The sequence below is a fragment of the Argentina silus genome (assembly GCF_951799395.1).
Source record: "Argentina silus genome assembly, chromosome: 2".
Classification (NCBI taxonomy): domain Eukaryota; kingdom Metazoa; phylum Chordata; class Actinopteri; order Argentiniformes; family Argentinidae; genus Argentina; species Argentina silus.
Window position 1 is genome coordinate 28,274,673 of NC_139656.1, and position 21,303 is coordinate 28,295,975.

Sequence of the window (21,303 nt, forward strand, 5' to 3'; positions counted from 1 at the left end):
TAAGACAAACGCCGGCACACTCTGGCAGCTCTCCCCATCCTGATCTATGGCTCCTCTGACATATGGCATCGTCAGGCTCACACTCAGTGGAATAAGAATTTGTTTTCATGGGGTTGTATGTACAGTAACGTAAATATATTTGTTTGTGACTTTTCTTTCATATGTTGATGTTCTTGTGCCAGACGGTTGACACTCTCTCTCTCTCTCTCTCTCTCTCAGGTGACTCCCAGCCCACTCCCTGAGAGTCCATTCCAAAGAGAGACCCCCTTCCACAGCCCAAAGACCACCCCCCGAGACAGCCTCAACTCCTGCCCCTCACCCGACGCTGAAGACACACCTGACCTGGTGAGAGACTGTAGTGTGTGTGTGAGAGACTGTAGTGTGTGTGTGTGTGTGTGTGTGTGTGTGTGTGTGTGTTAGACAGTCTGTCTAGTAGTCCCACTGACAGCTTGTCATCACTGTGTCAGGACCCCAACTCCCAGTCCAGCGTGGGCAGCCCCTCCTCCCGCCTCAACCCTCAGATCATTGGAGCAGAGGACGACTACTTTGATACTGAGCAGGAACAGGTACGACAGCACCACTCTCTCTGTGGATAACTCTCTCTCTCTCTCTCTCTCTCTGTTTGTCCCTCTCAACTCTCTTCCTCTCTTGAATGGTCTTGTTTTTAAGTTATCTGTGAATGAAAGATTTCTGATTAATTGACTCACTGGACAGGTTCTGTTATGCTCCTCCTCCTTTCATTCTCTCACCTAACTTTCCACTCCCCTCCTCTCTCCACCCACACTCTCTCTCCCCTCGTCCCTCTCACTCTCTCCCTCACACCCCCTCTTTTACCCACTACCCCCCCCCCCCTCTTTCCATCCCTCCCTCCTTTTCTCTCTCCATCTCCAGATCAATGGGCAGTGTAGCTGTTTCCAGAGTATAGAGCTGCTCAAGGCTCGGCCTGCTCACCTGGCCGCTTTCCTCCATCACGTGGTATCTCAGTTTGACCCCGCACCTCTGGTAAGAAAGACCTCACACTCACACTCACAGACACAGACACAGACACAGACAGACACAGACAAAACAGAGGCTCATCTTTCCCTTCCTCCTCAGCTGTGCTACCTCCACGCTGACCTGTACAAGCAAACCAACTCCAAAGAGACCAGACGGATCTTCATGGACTTCCACACCTTCTTCATGGACCGAGCAGCAGTGAGTTGGCATCACACACGTACACACACACACACACACACACACACACACACGTACGTACTCGCACACAAAAAGTCTAAACCCACACAGGCTAGTGCCTCTGTTCCATTGTGATCAAGCCAATTTTTAAAGACCTCTGGCTTAAAGAATCAACTCTCAAGATTGTATCTGTGTCTTCGTGGCCCCAGACCACCGTTGCGATGGCAGTGTGAACCTTTTAAACACTGGCCTACCGATGATTGTGGATGTGACAGTATAGCCTAGTTCAGGAGTTCTACAGTTGGGGAAGGGAGCTACAGGGCTGGCTAAGTATTTGTATTTGTCAGAAGATGGTCACAGACTGGTACCTTGGCTATGCTATAGTATTCCTAATGGGATTTAAGAGGGGTAGGCATTTTAATGGATGTGTGTGTGTGTGTGTGTCTGTGTCCTCTGGCACTGAATGTGTTGGACCATTTAGTACCAAGCTTTTATTTAAACCAGAACCATTAGATTCCCCCCCCCCCCCCCCCACACACACACACACACGCACACACACTGTGGGAGTCTTTGTCCACTTTGTGCATCTGGACAGCCACGCTCTTGTGCCTGATTGTTGTTTTGTGAGTCTTCTGAAGCCTTTTGAGAATCTGAATGGACTGATTGGTGCTGTGATTGTCTCTTGAGTCAACTGTGTGTGCTCCAGCAAGTCTGTCTTGGTCTTGACAGTTAGTCCTTAAAGACACTCGGTATACTATTAAATGTACCTTCTGCTGTGCTGGGTTAAAGAAATAGGTGTTCTTTGTTGTGGTAAATTGCTGAATATATTTCTCTCTCCATTCGTGTTCAGATGTTTCGCTGCCCATGTAAACACTTTGGAAATGTTTGTTTTCTTTTGCAGAATCTAAAAGTAGCTGTTCCTGAGTCCATTGCCTCTGAACTTGGTAAGTCGTTTGGACCTGGATTGTTTGAGTTTCATGTAAATTTCATGTTTTGTATTAGTAAGTAGTGTGACAGTTATACCCCTTTCCGACAGAGGGCAAACTGCGCTACTGTAGCGTTTCAGTCACGCCTTTTAGTTCTGTCAGAATGGGAACGCTACGGCAACTAAACCTGGGCGGGACTTGGGTACATATATGCCATTTAGTTGACGCTTTTAACCAAAGTGACTTACATTGCAGCGAGTGCATACATTTCAGTATATATGGGAATCAAACCCACAACCTAAGCGTTGTTAGCGCCATGCTCTACCGACTGAGCCGTAGAGGACCACACTTAGGTCTGTTGCTGTGCGATTGATCGTTGAACTGTCAATCAATCACATGTCCACAAGCGCAGGCTGCCCAAGTTAGCATGATTCCTGTCCAACATGTTTGGCATTTTAAAGAAAGATTTGGACAATCTGGAGAAAGTTTGGGATGTCCTCTTTCAAAAATACAGTAGGGGAATGTGAGCAGATTAATTTATGGGTCTCAAAATATCATGATTTGAATTCTGGCTGGCAAGTTAACCAACTGGTTAACAACTAACGTTCCGTGATGTAGTAGATCGAAGTTATCGAAGCAATTGGATGTCCGCAATTGAAACTGTGTTTTCTGTCTGAAAATAGTATAACAGTAGTAACATTTGTACAGGGGAAATTAAAACGTTACAGCAGCTTACATCACAAACAACAACAACAAAATACAGTGACAATAGAATAATAGAATAAAATAGACATCTGAAACATTATATATAATAATAACAGTCCAGTATGATTTAACATCCCCCAGCCTGACTCTGATCACCCCAATCAAGCCAGCCAGAGGAGGAGTTGTAAAGTCTTATTGCGGCAGGCAGAAAAGGTCTTCTATAGCGCTCCTTAGTGCAACATGGTTGTAATAATCTGTTGCTAAAGGAGCTTCTCTGCTCTGCCACAGTGTCATGTAGGGGATGGGAGGGATTGTCCATGATGGCCAGGAGTTTGGTCCTCACCACCTCCTCCACAGTGTCCATGGTGACAATGAGGACAGAACAGGCTTTCCTAATAAGCTTGTTCAGCCTCTTGGTGTCACCTTCCTTGATGCTGCCCCCCCAGCATACCACCGTGTACAGCACTGCGCTGGCCACCACTGACTGGTAGAACGTTCAGCAGAGTCCTGCACATGCCAAAGGACCTGAGCCTCCTCAGAAAATAAAGCCGGCTCTGGCCCCTCTTGTACAGGACATCTGTGTTACCAGTCCAGTTTATTGTTCAGGTGCACCCCCAGGTACTTGTAGCTCTGGGCCACCTCCACATCCTCTCCCTGGATGGAGACAGGGGGACCCTAGTCCTCCTAAATATGTTTTTATTTGAATGTATGTGTATATGTTTGGTGTTTGGTGTTTGTGTGTGTATATTAATCTGTTGTACCTCTTTAGAGCGGCGGAGGCCAGAGCTGATCCCAGAGGAGCTACACAGACAGTACACCCAGCTGTTACAGGACACACTCCTACCTGATATCCAGAAGAACCTGGAAGACTTCAGGTAACACACACACACATACACACACACACACATACGTCTCACAGATCTATGACACTCAGACGCACTAGTATTTACTCACACACAACCCTTGTCTGTTTTATTGTAAAAAAAAAAATATATATATATATATATTTTAGTTTCTCTAAATTTGATTTTCACACGTGATAGTATCTACTGTCTCCCAAATCATCTGTTTTGTGTGTGTGTGTGTGTGTGTGTGTGTGTGTGTGTGTCAACAGGCAGAAGCGCAGTATGGGTTTAACCCTGGCTGAGGGGGAGCTGGCTAAGCTGGACACAGAGAGGGTGAGGGACCGCGTGGCCCTGGAGAGAGAGCGCTCCTGTGCAGAACACATCATCTCCAAGATCGAGGAAGTGCTGTGAGTCCCTGCCACAGACACACACACACACACACACTCTTTCTCTCTCTGCCTGTCTCTCTCTCACACTCACTCACTCACTCACACACACACACACACACACACACACACACACACACACACTCTTTCTCTCTCTGCCTGTCTCTCTCTCACACTCACACACACACACTCTTTTTCTCTCTGTCTCTCACACACACTCACTCACTCACACACACACACACATACACACACCTACGCACAAACTATGAACAGATACACACATAAAGATACACATTACATACACGTAACAGAAGCAGCAGCACGAATGTTATCAGCCCCATCAGGATTATTGGGTGACAAGATGATTTATTGACTACCTTTACAACTACCCTTTGAGATAGTGTAGGGAAATGTCAGTGCAGTCGGACATTTTGTTCACTCGCCCACCTGCATCTCCAAAGACAGGAACATGATGTTATCAGCGTGATACTGGAAGGATTAGCAGGTCACATAATGGTGTAGGGGGAAAAAAATAGTTTCATCTCCAGTTAGTGCTTGCGTGTCTCAGCTCTCCGGGCCCAAACATGCCAAACTGGACAGATTACTGGGATTAAGGTAGTTTGACATTCTCTGACACACACCAGTCCTTTGAAAAGCCCTGATATCATCTCTCACTCCCCCGACACCGTCTTCCCTCCCAGTAACACTACTGTTGTTTTCTGTTGTATTTTATCATGTTTACAGAGTGTTTAAGCTGGTTCGGTATGTTGCGACTACCACAACAGTTGAGGTTGTCGTGCCTAAGTACATTTTGGCCTTTAGAAATGTTTCTACTTCTGTCTGCTTGTTACATATAATAATAATATAATATATGCCATTTCATAATAATAATAATAATATATGCCATTTAGCTGACGCTTTCATCCAAAGCGACTTACATTGCAGTGAGTGCATACATTTTTCAGTATATATGATCCCAGCAGGAATCGAACCCCCAACCTAAGCGTTGTTAGCGCCATGCTCTACCAACTGAGCCACAGAGGACCACTTGTAGTTGTTACACCAAGGTTTCTGGATTTGTTTTGTTTGATACAATAAAATACGATGTTATGATAACAGGTGATGTAGTATGTTGAGAAATTGTAAGTCAAAGATAAAGATACACGCATTTAAAACATTGCATTTATGTAGTGCTTTCTTTTCTCAATGTGATTTGAGCTTTACGTTGTGTACACTACTGTACTACTGTATGTAGTAACCATTTGGGTCATACACGGCAGCCATTTTGTGCCATACTGTTCACCACTACGACCAGGCTACTGAATGGAAACAGGGTTACCACGGGTGAAACACAGTAAATCAAGGTCTGTGGAATCGGGGGTCAGACAACAAATACCGGGAAATGTTCTCTGTCAAGAAGTGAAAGTGTTGTGTTGAGATGCATATCAGTTATTAATCATTTGTGCTTTTCTCTACTCTCAGGTTGACGTCACAGCCCACAGAAGAGGAGAAGTGGTGAGGAGGAGGGAGGGGTTTACATTTTCACTTCTTGTACTCTGTCTAACCGCATGAGGCTAGGACAAGACTTTGGCTGTGTTTGAAATTGCGTACTTCCATACCACAGTATTTATAGGCATAGTGAGAACGATTGGCCGCCTAGTATGCATCAAAGATCATGCTGCATTCACTGAAAAGGCTGAGACTAAAGGGAGCTTCCTGACCAGTATCCAACTAGGTCAAAACCTAAAACTCACCTTAACCTGAACCAAACACTTAACCTTAACACAAACCTTAACCATAACATAACCACAACATCGGTTTGCTGGTCAGGCGTGTGTGTGTGTGTCCCCTTCGTTTTTCCCCACATGCAATCTGGGACATACATGTGAAGTACATACTCGTACAGTATGTAAGTCTTTACCCACTTCCCAACACAAACTTGGACTCAATACCTGTTGTCACAGAAGTGAATTGTGGCAGTTATGGGGTTGAACGAATTCAAGTGTCAGTTATCACTCTGCATACACAGTCAGTTGATTCTGTCATGCTCTTTTATCTGATCTGAAGTTGCTCTGTTCCGTGGTTCATCAATGGTCCATCCATGCGTGAGACACCGTCGATGCGTGCCATGGCAGTTGACTGGTTTTCGCCTTGAATATGAGAGCTACTTGTTGCCACATGACATTTTGATATCAGGTTTTTGATTCTTTGTACATTCACTGAACACTTTATTAGGAACACCTGTACACCTTCTCATGGTGGAGGTGGTGTAACACCTGTACACCTTCTCATGGTGGAGGTGGTGTAATGGTGTGGGGAATGTTTTCTTGGCACACTTTGGGCCTGTTAATACCAATCAATCATCGCTTGAATGCCACAGCCTATTTGAGTATTGTTGCTGATCATGTGCATCCCTTCATGGCTAAAATGTACCTATCTTCTAATGGCCACTTCCAGCATGATAATACACCATGTCACAAAGCAAAAATCGTCAATCAATCACTTTTCTTACAATTTAGCCAAAATGAAGTGATGGCGATACCATCCTAATGTTTGTACAGAACACAATATTTTCATGAAAACATGACAATAATCTATAACATTTGCTATCCAGTTCAGTGGTCTAAGGCATTCCATTCCACTGGTTTGAATCACACACAGTTGGCACACACACACCATATGATGGTAGACCATAACCCATCTGGTTAACAGCAGCGTCATGCAGGCTAAGGGACAGTGTGCTAGGACAGATGGTGTGTGTGTGTGTGTGTGTGTGTGTGTGTGTGTGTGTGTGTGTGTGTGTGTGTGTGTGTGTGTGTGTGTGTGTGTGTGTGTGTGTGTGTGTGTGTGTGTGTGTGTGTGTGTGTGTGTGTGTGTGTGTGTGTGTGTGTGTGTGTGTGTGTGTGTGTGCACGCGCGCGCCAAGACAAAAGGTAGCGTAGGCTATTTTGTGAATAGTTCATGTTGTGGTTGCTTATTGCTGAGAGGTTGAGGTCATCATCAGTAAGTTGAATGCTGCTGTAGTGTGTTTATAAGCTGTTGTAGTGTTACAGGTTATGTTGTGATTCTGTCATGTAGTGTTGTGTTAGTCCACCTGCTGGAGATAATTGGAATTACAGAGCTGATTGATTTGCCTTTTATGAGAGTATGGCTTGAAGAGCAGACGTTAATCAGTCTGATCTTGGGCCATAAACTATTTCCAAATAATATGTTATACTATCTTCCTGTGAGTTCATGTCTCCATATGTTTCTCTTTGTCTCTAAACAGTCTGTTTTAGTGTTTTTGCTGTTAATCAATAGCTGATTGATAGTGATAATGATTGATTGTTTAATTGATTGATATACTGTATAACTAATAATATGCCCAAGATGCTGTTAACAAGCCGTATCGTATGCTAACTAGCTACTGGTTAACTGGCTGTGTAACATGTTGTGTCTCAGCACCACCATGCAGTATGTGATCCTGACCTACATGAAGCACCTGGGGGTGAAGGTCAAGGAGCCTCGCAGCCTCGAACCCAAACGAGTCCGCATCAACTTCCTGCCCAAGATCAAGGTATGGTTCAGCACTGAACACACACATGCATGCACATAAGCACACACACACGTGTCTTCATATGCACAAACACACACATGCATACTATGCAAATACCTTGTCTCATTTGGCATTTTGAGCCCAAGCGGGACAAATTTCTTAAATATCTCAATGCAATACAGCTTGAAAAAGCCATTTAAAATGTGTTACGCTGTTCTGCTTCTTTCACCCCCGGCAGTCACATGGTTGCTCACTTGTTTAGGGCCTTCTTCTCATGTCTTCTCTCACTAATATTTTATGTCTGGGTTTATTACGTCGAGCAGAAGAGTATCAAGCCTGAGAAAGAGGGGGAGGAGAAGGTGAAGAAGCCTCGGTTTCCCAGCATCCTTGGCCCTCCCCGACGCCCCAGCCGGGTAGACTCCACATCAAGTACGTATTGAGAACACTACAAAGTGCTGTACGCTCAGGCGTCAAGTGGCCTTGGCAATACTTGGTTTGGCAATAACTGGTTTGAAACAGACTTGACAGACTAGAAATTATTTCTCAACAGCATAATAACTTCTTTTTTTTAATATATAAAACATTCTGAGAAAATCACTCACGAAAGGTCATCAAATGACTCCAAATGTGAACAAAAATAATGCTCAACCAGCCTACTTATACCCCATTCTATGTCAAAGGTACATATCAAGAACAGATGAAGCTACAAGGCCAGATTTTGGGGCTATATTGTCCTGAATGTAGAGGCCGGTGTTACTCAAGCACAGTGTGAGATTGAGAACTTCCCCAGGAAGTGCCTGTCTGGAGTTGTGTGGGCCAGCTCCCTCTTGCATTGTGCTGCTCTCCCACCATAGAAATACACATTCTAGACTGTTATGTTCACATATTTATGGTTTGTAGTGTTTTAATCTAGCTTGATTTAGATTGTTCAGTGTATGTACAGTCGTGATGGTGGTGATTTTTGACACTGCTACATCAAAATAGTGTATCGTTGGGGATTATTTTGCTGTTGTTATCCGATGAGGCTAATTGGGATGTCTTGTTGATCTGTGTCTACGGTGCGCCAACCAAGATGTCTGCTGTAGTTCCTATGCTCCTCCTCCTCAGCAACAGCAACTCCACCCTCACTCCCTGAGCTTGGGTGACAGTGGCCAGTGCATGGCTGTGCAAGATACTGATTCTAGCCTCTATTTACACGTGTCTCCTGCTGTGTTTGTGTGTGTCTAGTCAGCAAGGCAATGGAGATAAACAAGCAGCGGCCGCAGAAGCAGCTTTCCCAGCCGGCCCTCAGTGTTCCTGAGCACCCAGAATCCTCCTCCGCCGGCGGCCGCGTACGAGGGAGCCAATCCAGCGACAACTCAGACGGCAGTGCTCACCCCTCCGCCTACATCGCTTCACCCCCCCACAGCGCCCCAGCCAGCCAGGGCTCCGACCCCATGGGACGCGACTCAGACTCAGGTAATAGCCCCTTTCCTCTCCCCCTCTCAACCATACCCTCTCCCTCTCCATCTCACTCTAGAGGTTATAGCAGTACACTTATACAGCTCTTATTCAAGTGCTCAAAGCACTTTACATTGTAAAGGGTCAGGGAACTCACCTCATGCACAAAATACTCTCTCTCTCTCTCTCTCTCCCCCCCCCCCCCATCTCTCCATGTCTTCCTCCCAACCTTCTTGTTTTCACTGCCTACCCCTCTCTCCACCTTTCTATCTCTCCCGCTCTCTCCCGCTCTCTTCCCCCCCCCCCCCCCCCAATCTCTCTTTTTTCATCTTTCTCCGACGTTGTTTGTTTGCTTTGTCCACTTCCCTCCTCTCTACAACATGTCTTTGTTGTAACAGCGGTCCAGCCTGCCTCAACAATGAACCATCTCTGGAGAAATAATTGCCTTTCTTTGCTTCTTGTTTACTCCTAATAGGGATGGGGACAGGGAACATAGTCTAGTTTTCTATTTGGCATTTGTCTTCTTTTCTCTCCTTCAATGATCTGCTTTACATTGTGCAGATGTTTGTGCAGATGTTCTTTGCAACTGTAGAATATTTCATTTTTTCTGTAAATTAATGGCCCAGATGTGGGATTAAACGCTTCAACACTTGTCTTCAATGGAGTTGTTGTTTGTGGATAGTTGCATGACCATTGTTCTGACCCGCTCTCCTCCTCTCATCCTCTCCTCCTCTCCTCCTCTCCTCCTCTCATCCTTTCATTTCGTGCCGACAGGTCTCACTCCCTCCTCCGCCCAGCCCAGACTGAGCGAGGGTCTCCACACCGGCGACGCCCAGGACGGCATGCCTCACCCAACCAGCACCCACTTTGACTTCAGCCCCTGCAGCCTGGACCAATTACAGGAGGAGGAGCGCGAGACGGACAGGTATGGACACTTGACTTGGAGAAGCAAAGAGCGACGGAGGTCAAATATAAATACATCTTATTTAAAAATATGCGGCATTCATGGATGTGTTTAGGCATACTGTAGGATTATGGAATAACAGGCAATTTACATTCCTTGCCCAAACCAAATAAGGTGTCACTTGTTATGAAACAAAGAATTGTGTTGGATTTATTTCATTAGTTTATGTACGTTGTGCTTGGATATTACTTGTTGACTACAAGACCTGACTTGTTGACAGCACCTCTCTTCATTATACAGTATGCTCTGAGTACATACATAGTTACACTAGGGGGGGTTGTTATTGTTGTCACCAGTGGGAAATATACAGCTTGCATTCTGTAAATACTTGATGGGAAAGAAATTCTGCTGCTGCCTCGCTCTCCAGCTAAGGTGCATGGATAGAGGAGCAAACTGAAGTGAAGAGGAAATTCAGCAGCTCTTAGAGGACAATGTAACTTTAAAAAGAAAAAAAAAGATTCTTCATTGTTAAGACCAATGTTCAGCATTCAGCAGGGTTTAGTACTGTCAATCCTAACCGTGTTTCGTGTGTAGCTTACACCGCGGATGCTTTAGCTCAGGGATGAGAACCTCTGATCCATACGGTCCCTCTCTGCTCAAATGGCTTTTATCCAATCGGAGTCTGACTGCTGTGTGCTCTTGGTTAACATAAACTCTAAGCTGCCCGCTGACTGGAGGATTGCACGATCAGCATCTTCCCAGAGATATTTGTGGGAGAAGGCTGGCTGGCTGGCTGGCTGGCAGTCGAGTCCGCTGTCGTCTTGGCCCCGTGCCAAGCTCATCATTTCTTCTCAACCTGACATGACCACTGCTGCCCCAGCCCCGGCCACAATGCTGCAAGCCTCGCAGCAATCTCTGTTCCAGAGCTGCTCCATTTATACCACACACTCAAGTCTGGAGGACTGGAGACTCAACTCAATCCCCCTCTTTGTCTCTCTGGCCATCGCTTATGAGCTCATTGAGGGGTCTTCTAGGGGATGATGTTCCTCAGCTTTTACCCGCAAAGAAGCATCATCAGACAGGGAGGTGGAGAAGGCAGAGGAGTTGATTGGGTGGCAGTGTGTTGATTTTGGACTGTATGGTCTCTTTACAGGGTCGGAGAGGGAGGCACGCCAAAGCCAGCCCGGAGGTGAGGTTTTTTCTGTCATCTTTTATGTTTTCCTCTTCGAATCTGTATTGGAATGTTGTTGTTGAGTTGAATTGTGTTCTAATTGTGTTCAGATTGTGTTCTGTGTCAGGTCCTCTGTGAATATGCACAGTACCCCATTCAATGTGGCTTTAAAAAAGGAAAATGTTGGTCATATACGAGTTTGGGCCTGAGAATTTCTTGACCACCTGACCTGTCTCATTATTAGTAATTCAAGGTTTATCCTCAAGGCGGAACTGCATGTGTCTCCACACTCCAGACAGTTAGTTTACAGATTTTCACACGTTTTTTAAACTTTAAATGTGCTTTTATGATTGGAATCCTCCAATGAATGTCTTTAAAAGAGAACTTTATATGCATTCTAGTTAAGGTATTGTAAGTATTATGGGTCTGCAACTTGTGTATGGAGTAATGTTGTCCTCTTGGTGCTGGGGGATGGAACTGCAGCACAAGAGAAAAAAAAACAAGTCAAGATATCCTCAGGACCCTACACATGAGTAAAACAGTTGGATAATTGTTTTTTTTGCGTTTTCTTTTTTTTTTAATAAACTTAGGCAATTAGTCTGTGGTAGTAGCTTGTGAGAGGTGTCAGCAAAATTTAATTATTGGAGTTTTGATGAAATTTCAAGGAACACTCACAAAGCCACATGAATTTATTGAGTTACGAGCCCCCCCCCCCCCCCTCCATCTCTCTCTACCTATCAAAGTCAGTTATTCAGTACTACTTACTCCCACTGTATTTCTCATCACTCTTTTCCTCTTTTCTTCTCAGGATGGACGGTATAAGCGGTCTCAGCGTACCGGACGTTCAGAGTGAGGACGACCAGGGGAATGAGATCGAGTGTGAGCAGGACCCGCCCAACTGGCAGCAGCTGGTCAGCCGAGAGGTCCTGGCAGGCCTGACGCCTCAGGAAATCAACAGGCAGGAAGCCATCAACGGTGAGGCAGCAATATGATTGGCCGGCCCCATCTTGAGTTGGGATACCCAATGATGGCAGTCTACTTGAACCATAACAACTCATTTATGCATGTCGATTATGGTCTCTCTCTCTCTCTCTCTCGCTCACTCACTCACTCACTCCACAGAGCTCTTCTACACGGAGCGAGCCCACCTGAGGATGTTGAAGGTTCTAGACTACGTCTTCTACCAGAAGCTGACCAGGGACAGCATCCTGCCTCCAGGGGACATAAAACACATCTTCACCAACCTGGAGGAGATCGTCCAGCTACACGGTACACACTGGTCACCACCACACCAAATTAGGCTTGGGCTTTTTGGGTGAAATTCTGTTGGTATGCTTGGTTAAGCTTGCCAGGAAAGCTAAAACAAAGTTCACCTTCTTGATCTTTTGGCCCATGCCTGGTTACCACTGTACTTGCTCTTCAAAGTTAACAGCAACAACCACCATTTTCGGTAACTGAACTAATGTTCTCTTCCTCTCTGCGCATTACAGTCTCAATAACAGAACAGATGACTGTCATTCGGAAGACGAACGAAACGTCAGTAATCGGCCAGATAGGAGACGATGTACTTGCATGGGTAAGAGATTCGACCATCAGATTTATTGTATTGAAATGTTACAACATGGGACTTAACTGTGTGTGTGTGTGCGCACTATAGTTCAGCGGTGGGGAGGAGGAGAAAATCAAGAGAGCAGTGGGCACCTTCTGCAGTAACCAGCCCTTCGCTCTGGAGCTCATCAAGACCAGGCAGAAGAAAGACCAGCGCTTCACCTCCTTTATGCAGGTATAATATATACATTGCATTACAGCACAATATAATGCAGTGCACGTGCAGTACAGTACAATACATCATAACAAAATGAGCCATAAGCCAGGACTTGATTCACAGACATAACATGATAGCGATTTTTAACCACTTTCCCTTTAACCTTAAGCCTGACTTAACCCTAACCCTATCACAACCTTAGAGTTCCTTACTTTTAACCGTTAACTTCAACTTCAAACTGTAAGCAATAGCAACTTTTGGGTTAGCAAAAAAGGACGACCTCACGAATAGCCTATGAAATCAGCGCGAGGCGGATCACACAATCTCATTATTATTTTGTAGTCTGAATACAATACAATTGGCTATTCTGAAGGCATCGTCAGGGACAGAAGAACGCATTTAGAAGGTGTGACGATTGAGGACGGGGGTGAGGCTAAGATGGTGAATGTTGTATATGAATCCTTTGTGGCTTTCTCCTCACCTGCAGGAGGCGGAGAGTAACCGCCTGTGTCGCCGATTGCAGCTGAAGGACATCATTCCTGTGGAGATGCAGAGGCTGACCAAGTATCCTCTACTGCTGGAGAGCATAGCCAAGTACACAGGTACTCACAACAACTACAATACATGTTTGTTCCTGTGGTGAGGTTCCCCTACATGCCCCCAATGTGTTTTTTGCCTCACCTGCACACTTTTTAAACCTTGTCTTTTTAAAACTGCTTTGTCTTTCACCTCCCTTTTTTGCACCCCCCGCCCCCCTTTACCTAACACCCCACACCCCACACCCCCACCCCCTCCAGCTCAAAACTCTCGTTCACTTTCTGGTGTAGTGCACTTATCGGCCCACATTAACAATGAGATGAAGAGTTGATGATGGATGACTGCTTGACGTTTGGTTGTTGTTTCTGACCCCCAGAGGACACGGAGGAGAGGGACAAGGTGAAGAGGGCAGGAGACTGCTGCAGGAAGATACTCAACTATGTCAACCAGGCCGTCAAAGAGGCAGAGAACAAACAGGTAACCAGGACCGTGTCAATAGACGCCATTGATTAGACCCAACATTGGTGGTCACATGCCGTCACATGGTCACATCTCGTATTACTTGTTTCCGTAAATTAGGACGTGATACTGGTAATTGGATGATACTTGTGATCGGACAACCAGGAGCACGATTTAAATGCTTAAAATGATGGAGCAGGTGGTTTATTAGCAAGCACCTGTTACTTATGTGGTATGTTCAATGTTTTGGTTAGTAATATAATGATTCATTATTTACCACAGGACAACATCTGTGATTGTTCAGTGCTCATAAGTGTGTGTGTGTGTGTGTGTATGTACGTTCCTATCCTTACAGAGACTAGAGGACTACCAGAGACGGTTAGACCTGTCCTCACTGAAGCAGAGTGAGAACCCCATGATCTCAGAGTTCAAGGTGAGGAGGCGTTCCACTACTCTCCCATTCACTTCTAATCAGAAAGGTTCCTTTTAAGGTTCCTGTTTGTTTATTTTGAATTTCTGTAAGTTGTTGCGTCTGTTATTTGTAGCCTTGTATTCTTGTTTGGCATTATGATTGTTTTCTACTCTGTAAAAGCCCAAAATGTTAAGGAAAAGAATGTGAAAAAAAGAAACTAAAGTTTCCTGTTTTGATGATGATTCACATTCTCCTGTAGAATATGGATCTCACCAAGAGGAAGATGGTGCATGAGGGACCTCTCTCCTGGAAGGTCAACAAAGACAAGACAATCGGTACGTTGACATGGATGAAATGTGTTTTTGCGCAGAGAGAGAATACTGCATTTGAGTTAATTCATTGTACCGTACACTTCTCATTTTACCACAGTACAAATGTTGAGTTCCTTCTTCAGTTTTGCAACTTTGATACAAAACTGCACAATTAAGAGAGTGAACATCAGGGACATAACACATGCTAGTTGACAACTAGGTTGTGTATTATCGCCCCGAGGAAGGCTATTGAGCCGAAACGTTGGCGAGATGAATAAATATCACAGCAATTAGAGAAGAATTTTTCAGTTCTGTTCATCAGCACCTTGGGTAGACGTTCTTTCTTACTTATAACAACTTGGAAGTGCACCACCAGTGTGACCTCCGACCTCCTGTCTCCTCAGAGCTGTACACTCTGCTCCTGGAGGACATCCTGGTCCTTCTGCAGAAGCAGGACGAGCGGCTGGTCCTCAAGTGCCACAGCAAGAACCTGGCGGGCACGGCCGACACCAAGCACATCTTCAGCCCCATCATCAAACTCAACACCGTGCTGGTCCGCTCAGTGGCCACCGGTGAGTTCAAACCGAACCAAACCGTGTTTTATTTGCCAATCATCAATCAATCAATCACTGTTTTTCTGCATTATTTTAGTTACGCACGAGGATCTCAACTTAGAATTCCACCTGTAATGCCTATTTATTACGTCTTTAATTGGAGCTGTGTGGAAGGAAGACAGTATTTTATTGGGGAAGAAAAACAGCACGCCTAATGTACTTTCTCTCCTGGCAGACAACAAGTCGTTCTTCGTGCTGTCCATGTCGGACAACGGCGCCCAGATCTACGAGCTCATGGCTCAAACCGTCTCAGAGCAGAAAACGTAAGCGTCTTTACCTTGCTCAAAGCAAATGTCGACTCGGATCCCATTTGGCAGTTCTGTTTTCCGTGAAACCCAACCTGTTGTGTGGTCTTCTGTCCCCTAGGTGGCAGTGTCTGATCACACAGAGGGCAGATACCATGAAGACGAAACCGCTCATCATACCTTTACCTCAGACAGAGTGAGTTCCCTGTGCCATCTGGGCTGCTGTGTGCTCGACTATCATCTCGAGTGATGCTGTCGATGTTTCACCTTGCTTTGCTTTCTAAACGACCAGAACTGTTTGTGATTCTAGTGCGGAGCGAGACGCTGTGGAGATCATCAGCACTGCGGTTCCCAAAATAGGCAAAGACTCCGACCGCACTTCTACCGGAAGTATTCAGTCCCCAGGTATGTATACAACAACAAGAGCATCCATTGTTGTAGCAGTGAAAGAAATGTACTAATACTCAAATTAAACCTTTAACCTATTTTATCTATTTGAGTGCGGACCGGCTACATGAACACACTTTTGGAGATCTTTAATAGTACTTGTTACGATAGTGGAATATTAAACATCAGACATACAATAGTCAAAGCAAAAGTTGTGAACCCCTCTCTGAAGGTATGAGCTTTAATTCCGACTACTGAAAGAACATAGATTCCACCAACATCTTTGTGTCCCCTAGAAAAAGAAGTCACTTCCTCTCCGGGTCTGCAAGCCCCGCCCATAGGGTCCAATCCATTTGAGGGTGTCAAATCAGAGGAAGAGGAGGAGGAGGAAGAGTCGCCGTTGCCAGATAGGGGAGAAGAGGAAGAGGTGAAGGAGGTGGTGGCGGAGGAAGAGGAGGAGGAGGAGGTGGAAGAAGGAGCCGTCCGAGAGGGCGAGCTGGCAGACAGACTACCCTTCCTCCAGGAGAGGTCACGCCAGGGCATCGCCGTCGACCACCAGGAACCTGACGCCTTTGGAATCCCCCCATCTAAAGCCGAGGAGGCCCTGAGGACCTGTGAGTTCACTCCCCTGGCCTACTCCAGTAGACTAACAACGCACGGTGCTATACTGTACCATAACCATGTATTACAGTCTAATGCACCCTCTTCATGTACGGTCTACTACTCTACAACTATGCTTTTGTTCCATCAAGAACCTGTGATTTTTCTAGCTTTGGCATAGTGCACCCAAATCAGCAAATCACATATTTGATTTTGTAATTTGGGTGAACTATCCCTTCAAGCAGAATACGTCCACACCCTCTGTATACTGTGAGTGTTGCAGTGTATCTAATAAATGAATTATCATGATATGATTAAAAACGTACTGATAACTACATATTAGTAGTGAATTGAAATTAAATCCATAATTAGGTTTTTTATTTAACTCATTTGCCCAGGGTGACTTTATTCACCAAAAATGCAATTACGTATGATGCTTCATTTTGTAGCCAATCAAAGTGTTGTTGCTAGGTAGATACCACATAAAACACTTGGCAGTCTAGGTGGTGAGTGTTCCGGAACTCTTTGGCAGTTGGTGATTTAACCTTTATTCATCCAGGTGAGTCTCATTGAGATAAAATCTATCTTTCAAGAGAGACCTGGTCCAAGACTGGCCCATTCTTGGGCCCATTGATTTACTGAAGTAATTGTGAATTCAGAAACTGAATTTTAATTCACTTTGTGAGCCAAGTTATTTAAAATGTGAACTGACGACCCTAAACCCTGTTAGAGATCGTATCTCCACTGTAACAGCCATGTCTCCCCCTTCTCCCAGTGGCAGCCCTGAGGCAGGTCCTCCTCAACCACATGGTGACCAGAGAGGAGGGAGAGAAGGAGCAGAGGAAGGGCCGAGCCCCCGGGGGCCGCCTGCTGAGGACCACCTCCCTACGGTTCCCAGAGGACAGCGGTGACTCTGGCTCTAGGACCACAGCGCCCTCTACAGTCTCCTCCGAGAATGGCGGCCCAGAGAGGCCAGGAGAGGCGGGAGGGAGGGAGGAGGGTGCCCCCGAACTGCCCTCTGGGGACACAGGCTTCTTCGAGACATCAGAGGAGTACGGTGAGTGGGCTGGGACATTTTTAACACTAAATATATATTGTTACTAGTGAAATTTCACTTCAGTTATTCATCACAAACTAACTGAATAGATACTTCATGGTGAGAGATTTATTTTGGCAAGCCACGCTGACTGAGTACATGTGACTGAGTAAAGGAACATCTTCCTCAGTGAGGTAGTGCACCTGAGGTAGAGGCTTACCGTCAATTTTGAGCACTTAAAGCACACCTATGAATAATCCGATCATGAGTATCAAGTTTGACCAAATGGATACGAATACAAGTATGATGAGATTGGCACACCCATAGGATGTATCATCCCCATTTCAGAGGGAGTCTTCTCCATGACCCTAACATGTATTTCTCTCTCTCTCTCTCTCTCTCTCCCCCCCCCTTCCCTTTCTCCTTCCAGGTAGTTACATGGTCTTGGAGGGTTACGGAGGCTCGGGGGAGAGCAGCACGGATGATGATGGCGGAGTCAGTGGCGAGGGCGGGGCCCACTGGGGCTCGGCGGGGGACTCTGGCATCGACCTGAAGAAGCTGCTGTCCTCTTCCTCACAGACAGGGGGCGCCGGCCCCAACCTCAGCCGGCAGGTCATGACCCACCTACGACTCCTACAGGCTAACCTGCAGCAACTGAAGGTATGTAAGCGTTTTGAATGAAATGCATTGAAATGAGCTATATAGGTTACCCTAAAATAGGGTGACTATTCATGTGTTGTAATTTCTGAGTGGTGAAACCAATATGTACACAAATACCATCAAATAAAAGCCAGAATCTCTACTCTAACCTCACAGTAACTGTTTGATTTCAAATACAAACTTTTGGAGTGGGGAACCAAAAGAAAAAAAAATGCTTCCCTGTCCCATTACTTACACAGGACACTGTAAATAAAGCCCTGATAATTGTCCTCATAAAATCTCACACAAGGCATCAAGATATCTGATTGTCAAGCTGCCTATTTATCCATTGTATGTTTTCTGCCGTTTATCCATTGAATGCATCATCTAATTTTACCCATCCATCCATCTGTACGTTCATCTGTTCGACTAGAGCTAAATTTGTGTCAACAATCTGCTTTCAGGAAGTGGAGATAAAGTATAATCAACTGCGACGGAGGCTGAGTGAAACAGCTACTGACTCGGAGGAGAACAAAGGTACAGTGCTGCCGCCTCCACCCACTTTGTGAATTATTGATACTTTACTGATAATGAATATAATAATACTGTCGATTGATGTACAGTAAGTTGGCAAGAGCTTTGGAATGTGTGGAGAATAGATAGAACTCAACCAATTAAATAAATCTTCAGTTCAAAGGCTTCAGAAAATGCCTGAAGTCAAAACAACAGATCTGACAGTAAACAGAATAAGTAGGCTATCGTCACTCGGAACGAGATGTCTATTTTATTCTATTATTCTATTGTCACTCGGATTTCTATTTTATTCTATTATTCTTTTGTCACTTTATTTTGTTGTCACTGATCTCACAGAACCCCCCCCCCCTTGCTCTTTTCCTCCAGATAAGAGTTAGTGATGACACAGATCCTCCTTCAACTCCACATCAAAAGGACAGAGGAGTGACAGAGGAGGAGGGGATGACACAGCCTCCTGTCCTTGTCATCCCCATGCCCCCACCACCTACCCACCCACCCCCCCACCCCCTGCCCCCCACTGCTGTGGCCAACAAGGGAGACTGGAAAGACCCAATGGAGGTAGCAGAACCCCCAGGGACACGTGGAAACCAGGATAGAAGTCACCCTCCATGGCCTCCTCACCAGGACCATTCTTCTACACCCCATAACCATCCCCCCCCTTCAAGAAACAAACACAGGCGAAAGGAAAAGCAACCGGATATTAAGATATCTGACATATCTTAACATATCGGATATGAATATAGCTGTTCAGAGTTGATCAACCCATCAGGAGAAATGTGGACATTACTAGATAAGGATTGAAGTTCTTTTCACCACAGATTTTCGTTGTCGTTGGACAGTCTTGATGTGAGTGTCATCTTCCCGTTGCTTGCATGCGTTGGCTTTTGGAACTATCCACTCTCGATCGTTAGTGATACCCCATACCGGATGGTATAGTCCAATCTAAGCACCCCTATATGTCGGGCCGTGGTTTTGGCCTTGGTTTTTACCTTTCCTTCGACACATCTACCCCTAGAGGATTGTGCACTCGTGTGACTGAAAGTTAAAAAAAAAAGTGTGCAGATGACTGGGGGTAGATAAAAGTATTGTTGATCAAATTATGCAACAAAAGCTTCCCGTTCTTGATCCCTTTGTTGTCTTTGTTTGCCTGCCTATTTAGCATCAGGTCTTGAGATGGGAATAAAATACATCTATCCATGGAGGAGTTTGATCCTCATGTGTTTGCAGTAGCTCCATTTACCGAGCAGAGTCTGGCTCACAGCAGATAGGGAAAAGGGGGCTACCGTTGAGATCTTTGATGTTTTTTGACATGTCCATGAGAGGAGAGATGGACCACAAGACCCTATACGAAAATAAAATCTCTTTTGGCTCGAGAGATATTTCAGTCATATGCTGCCAGTGGTGAGGTGATAGAATGATAAGAGATCTATTTTTTCACCTTTTGGTGTGACTGTATCTCCTCAGACTTGTATTAGTGGTCCTTGGGGACCACGTGGCGTGACATAGCAGAATACAAGAGGACAGTATCATTCCTGGTATTAACTTTCCCTGAAGTCATGTAGTATTCATTTCATTCCTAATGACAGGGACCCCCCCCCCTTCTCCTCCTCCTCTCCCACCTACACTGGGGCATGTCCCCTCAGCTCTGTGCCCAGTTGCTGTAAACTGTACCTACCTTCGTTTTTACCGTTTTTGGATCTCAAATGCTCTACGTTACTGTACATGGATACAAGCTACTGAGGAACTCTTCACTCACAAATAAGCTTCTGGGGTGAGAGCACAGGACCTCTGCAATTTCATGGTTGGATTGAGAAGAGACTGCAAGGCACAAAAAATATATTACTTTTACTCCAACGTTAGCCCAGCCAGAAGACTGTGTGCGCATATGAAGTCGTGGCTTGGATTCTTGGATGGAAAAAGAAGTAAACTGCAAAAAAAAGCTGAAAAGAAAAAAAAAAACTTTAAAAAAGGACTTCTATGGACTATTTTAAATGTAAAAATGTGTACAATTATGACCAACACTGCATCTCTTAAAGTAAGAGCAATCTTCACATTTCCTTGTGTTTTTTTTTTGTTTTTTTTTCTCCTGCTTTCTACATCATACAATCATGTATTATTTTAACAGAACTACTAAAAAAGAGGAAAAAATAAAAGACTGCAAGGTATCCCTAAAATATTAATGTAATCTGTATTTTTATTATTTTTGTCTAGACGTTATTATATTTTTATTATATTATTAAGAGTACTATTATTAATATGGTCTCTGGCTCTGTTGAAAACATGGATAGTTCTTTTAGACGAGAGATTTAAATTTGATTGATCTACTGTTTAAAATGAAGGGAAAGATTGAAAATGTGTCTTCATTTTATTTCAGTTTATCTTCCTGGGTCGAGGGAGGGAAATATGAGTTGGGGAATATTGGCCAAAACCACAAAACTGAAAATGTTGAAATATCATTAAAGAAGCTTGCTGGAAACACTGATGATGGTTGAGCATTATTCCCTTTAGGTAGATGTGAATATTACCTGTAAGTTACAAGGCAGATGTTCATGTTTTATTGTCTGGGTATTGCAATGAATGTATATCTCCTACTCCTAATTCTGTAGATAGTAAAGGCCACTTCTCACTACACTAAGGCACTCACTGGAGCTAGGTCTTTCTCATACGATCAGCACAATCT

General features: G+C 44.8%; 1 protein-coding gene across 2 annotated transcripts in view; it reads left to right on the forward strand.

The window, feature by feature from the left end:
- Positions 1 to 21,103, forward strand: part of arhgef12b (Rho guanine nucleotide exchange factor (GEF) 12b) — a 53,395-nt gene extending 32,292 nt beyond the window's left edge. For both annotated transcript variants that reach the window (XM_083697521.1, XM_083697522.1), the window contains 30 exons: positions 220 to 345; positions 468 to 566; positions 892 to 1,002; positions 1,096 to 1,194; positions 2,075 to 2,117; positions 3,574 to 3,679; positions 3,919 to 4,056; positions 5,518 to 5,550; positions 7,476 to 7,590; positions 7,893 to 7,998; positions 8,797 to 9,027; positions 9,784 to 9,934; positions 11,067 to 11,102; positions 11,893 to 12,059; positions 12,207 to 12,353; positions 12,575 to 12,660; positions 12,742 to 12,867; positions 13,337 to 13,451; positions 13,763 to 13,863; positions 14,201 to 14,278; positions 14,517 to 14,592; positions 14,973 to 15,140; positions 15,358 to 15,445; positions 15,549 to 15,623; positions 15,738 to 15,832; positions 16,111 to 16,428; positions 17,190 to 17,471; positions 17,881 to 18,110; positions 18,554 to 18,626; positions 18,990 to 21,103. In XM_083697521.1, the coding sequence (XP_083553647.1) occupies positions 220 to 345; positions 468 to 566; positions 892 to 1,002; positions 1,096 to 1,194; positions 2,075 to 2,117; positions 3,574 to 3,679; positions 3,919 to 4,056; positions 5,518 to 5,550; positions 7,476 to 7,590; positions 7,893 to 7,998; positions 8,797 to 9,027; positions 9,784 to 9,934; positions 11,067 to 11,102; positions 11,893 to 12,059; positions 12,207 to 12,353; positions 12,575 to 12,660; positions 12,742 to 12,867; positions 13,337 to 13,451; positions 13,763 to 13,863; positions 14,201 to 14,278; positions 14,517 to 14,592; positions 14,973 to 15,140; positions 15,358 to 15,445; positions 15,549 to 15,623; positions 15,738 to 15,832; positions 16,111 to 16,428; positions 17,190 to 17,471; positions 17,881 to 18,110; positions 18,554 to 18,626; positions 18,990 to 19,000 (3,630 nt within the window). In that variant the 3' untranslated portion in view covers positions 19,001 to 21,103. The remainder of the gene's footprint in view (positions 1 to 219; positions 346 to 467; positions 567 to 891; positions 1,003 to 1,095; positions 1,195 to 2,074; positions 2,118 to 3,573; positions 3,680 to 3,918; positions 4,057 to 5,517; positions 5,551 to 7,475; positions 7,591 to 7,892; positions 7,999 to 8,796; positions 9,028 to 9,783; positions 9,935 to 11,066; positions 11,103 to 11,892; positions 12,060 to 12,206; positions 12,354 to 12,574; positions 12,661 to 12,741; positions 12,868 to 13,336; positions 13,452 to 13,762; positions 13,864 to 14,200; positions 14,279 to 14,516; positions 14,593 to 14,972; positions 15,141 to 15,357; positions 15,446 to 15,548; positions 15,624 to 15,737; positions 15,833 to 16,110; positions 16,429 to 17,189; positions 17,472 to 17,880; positions 18,111 to 18,553; positions 18,627 to 18,989) is intronic.
- Positions 21,104 to 21,303: the final 200 nt, after the last annotated feature.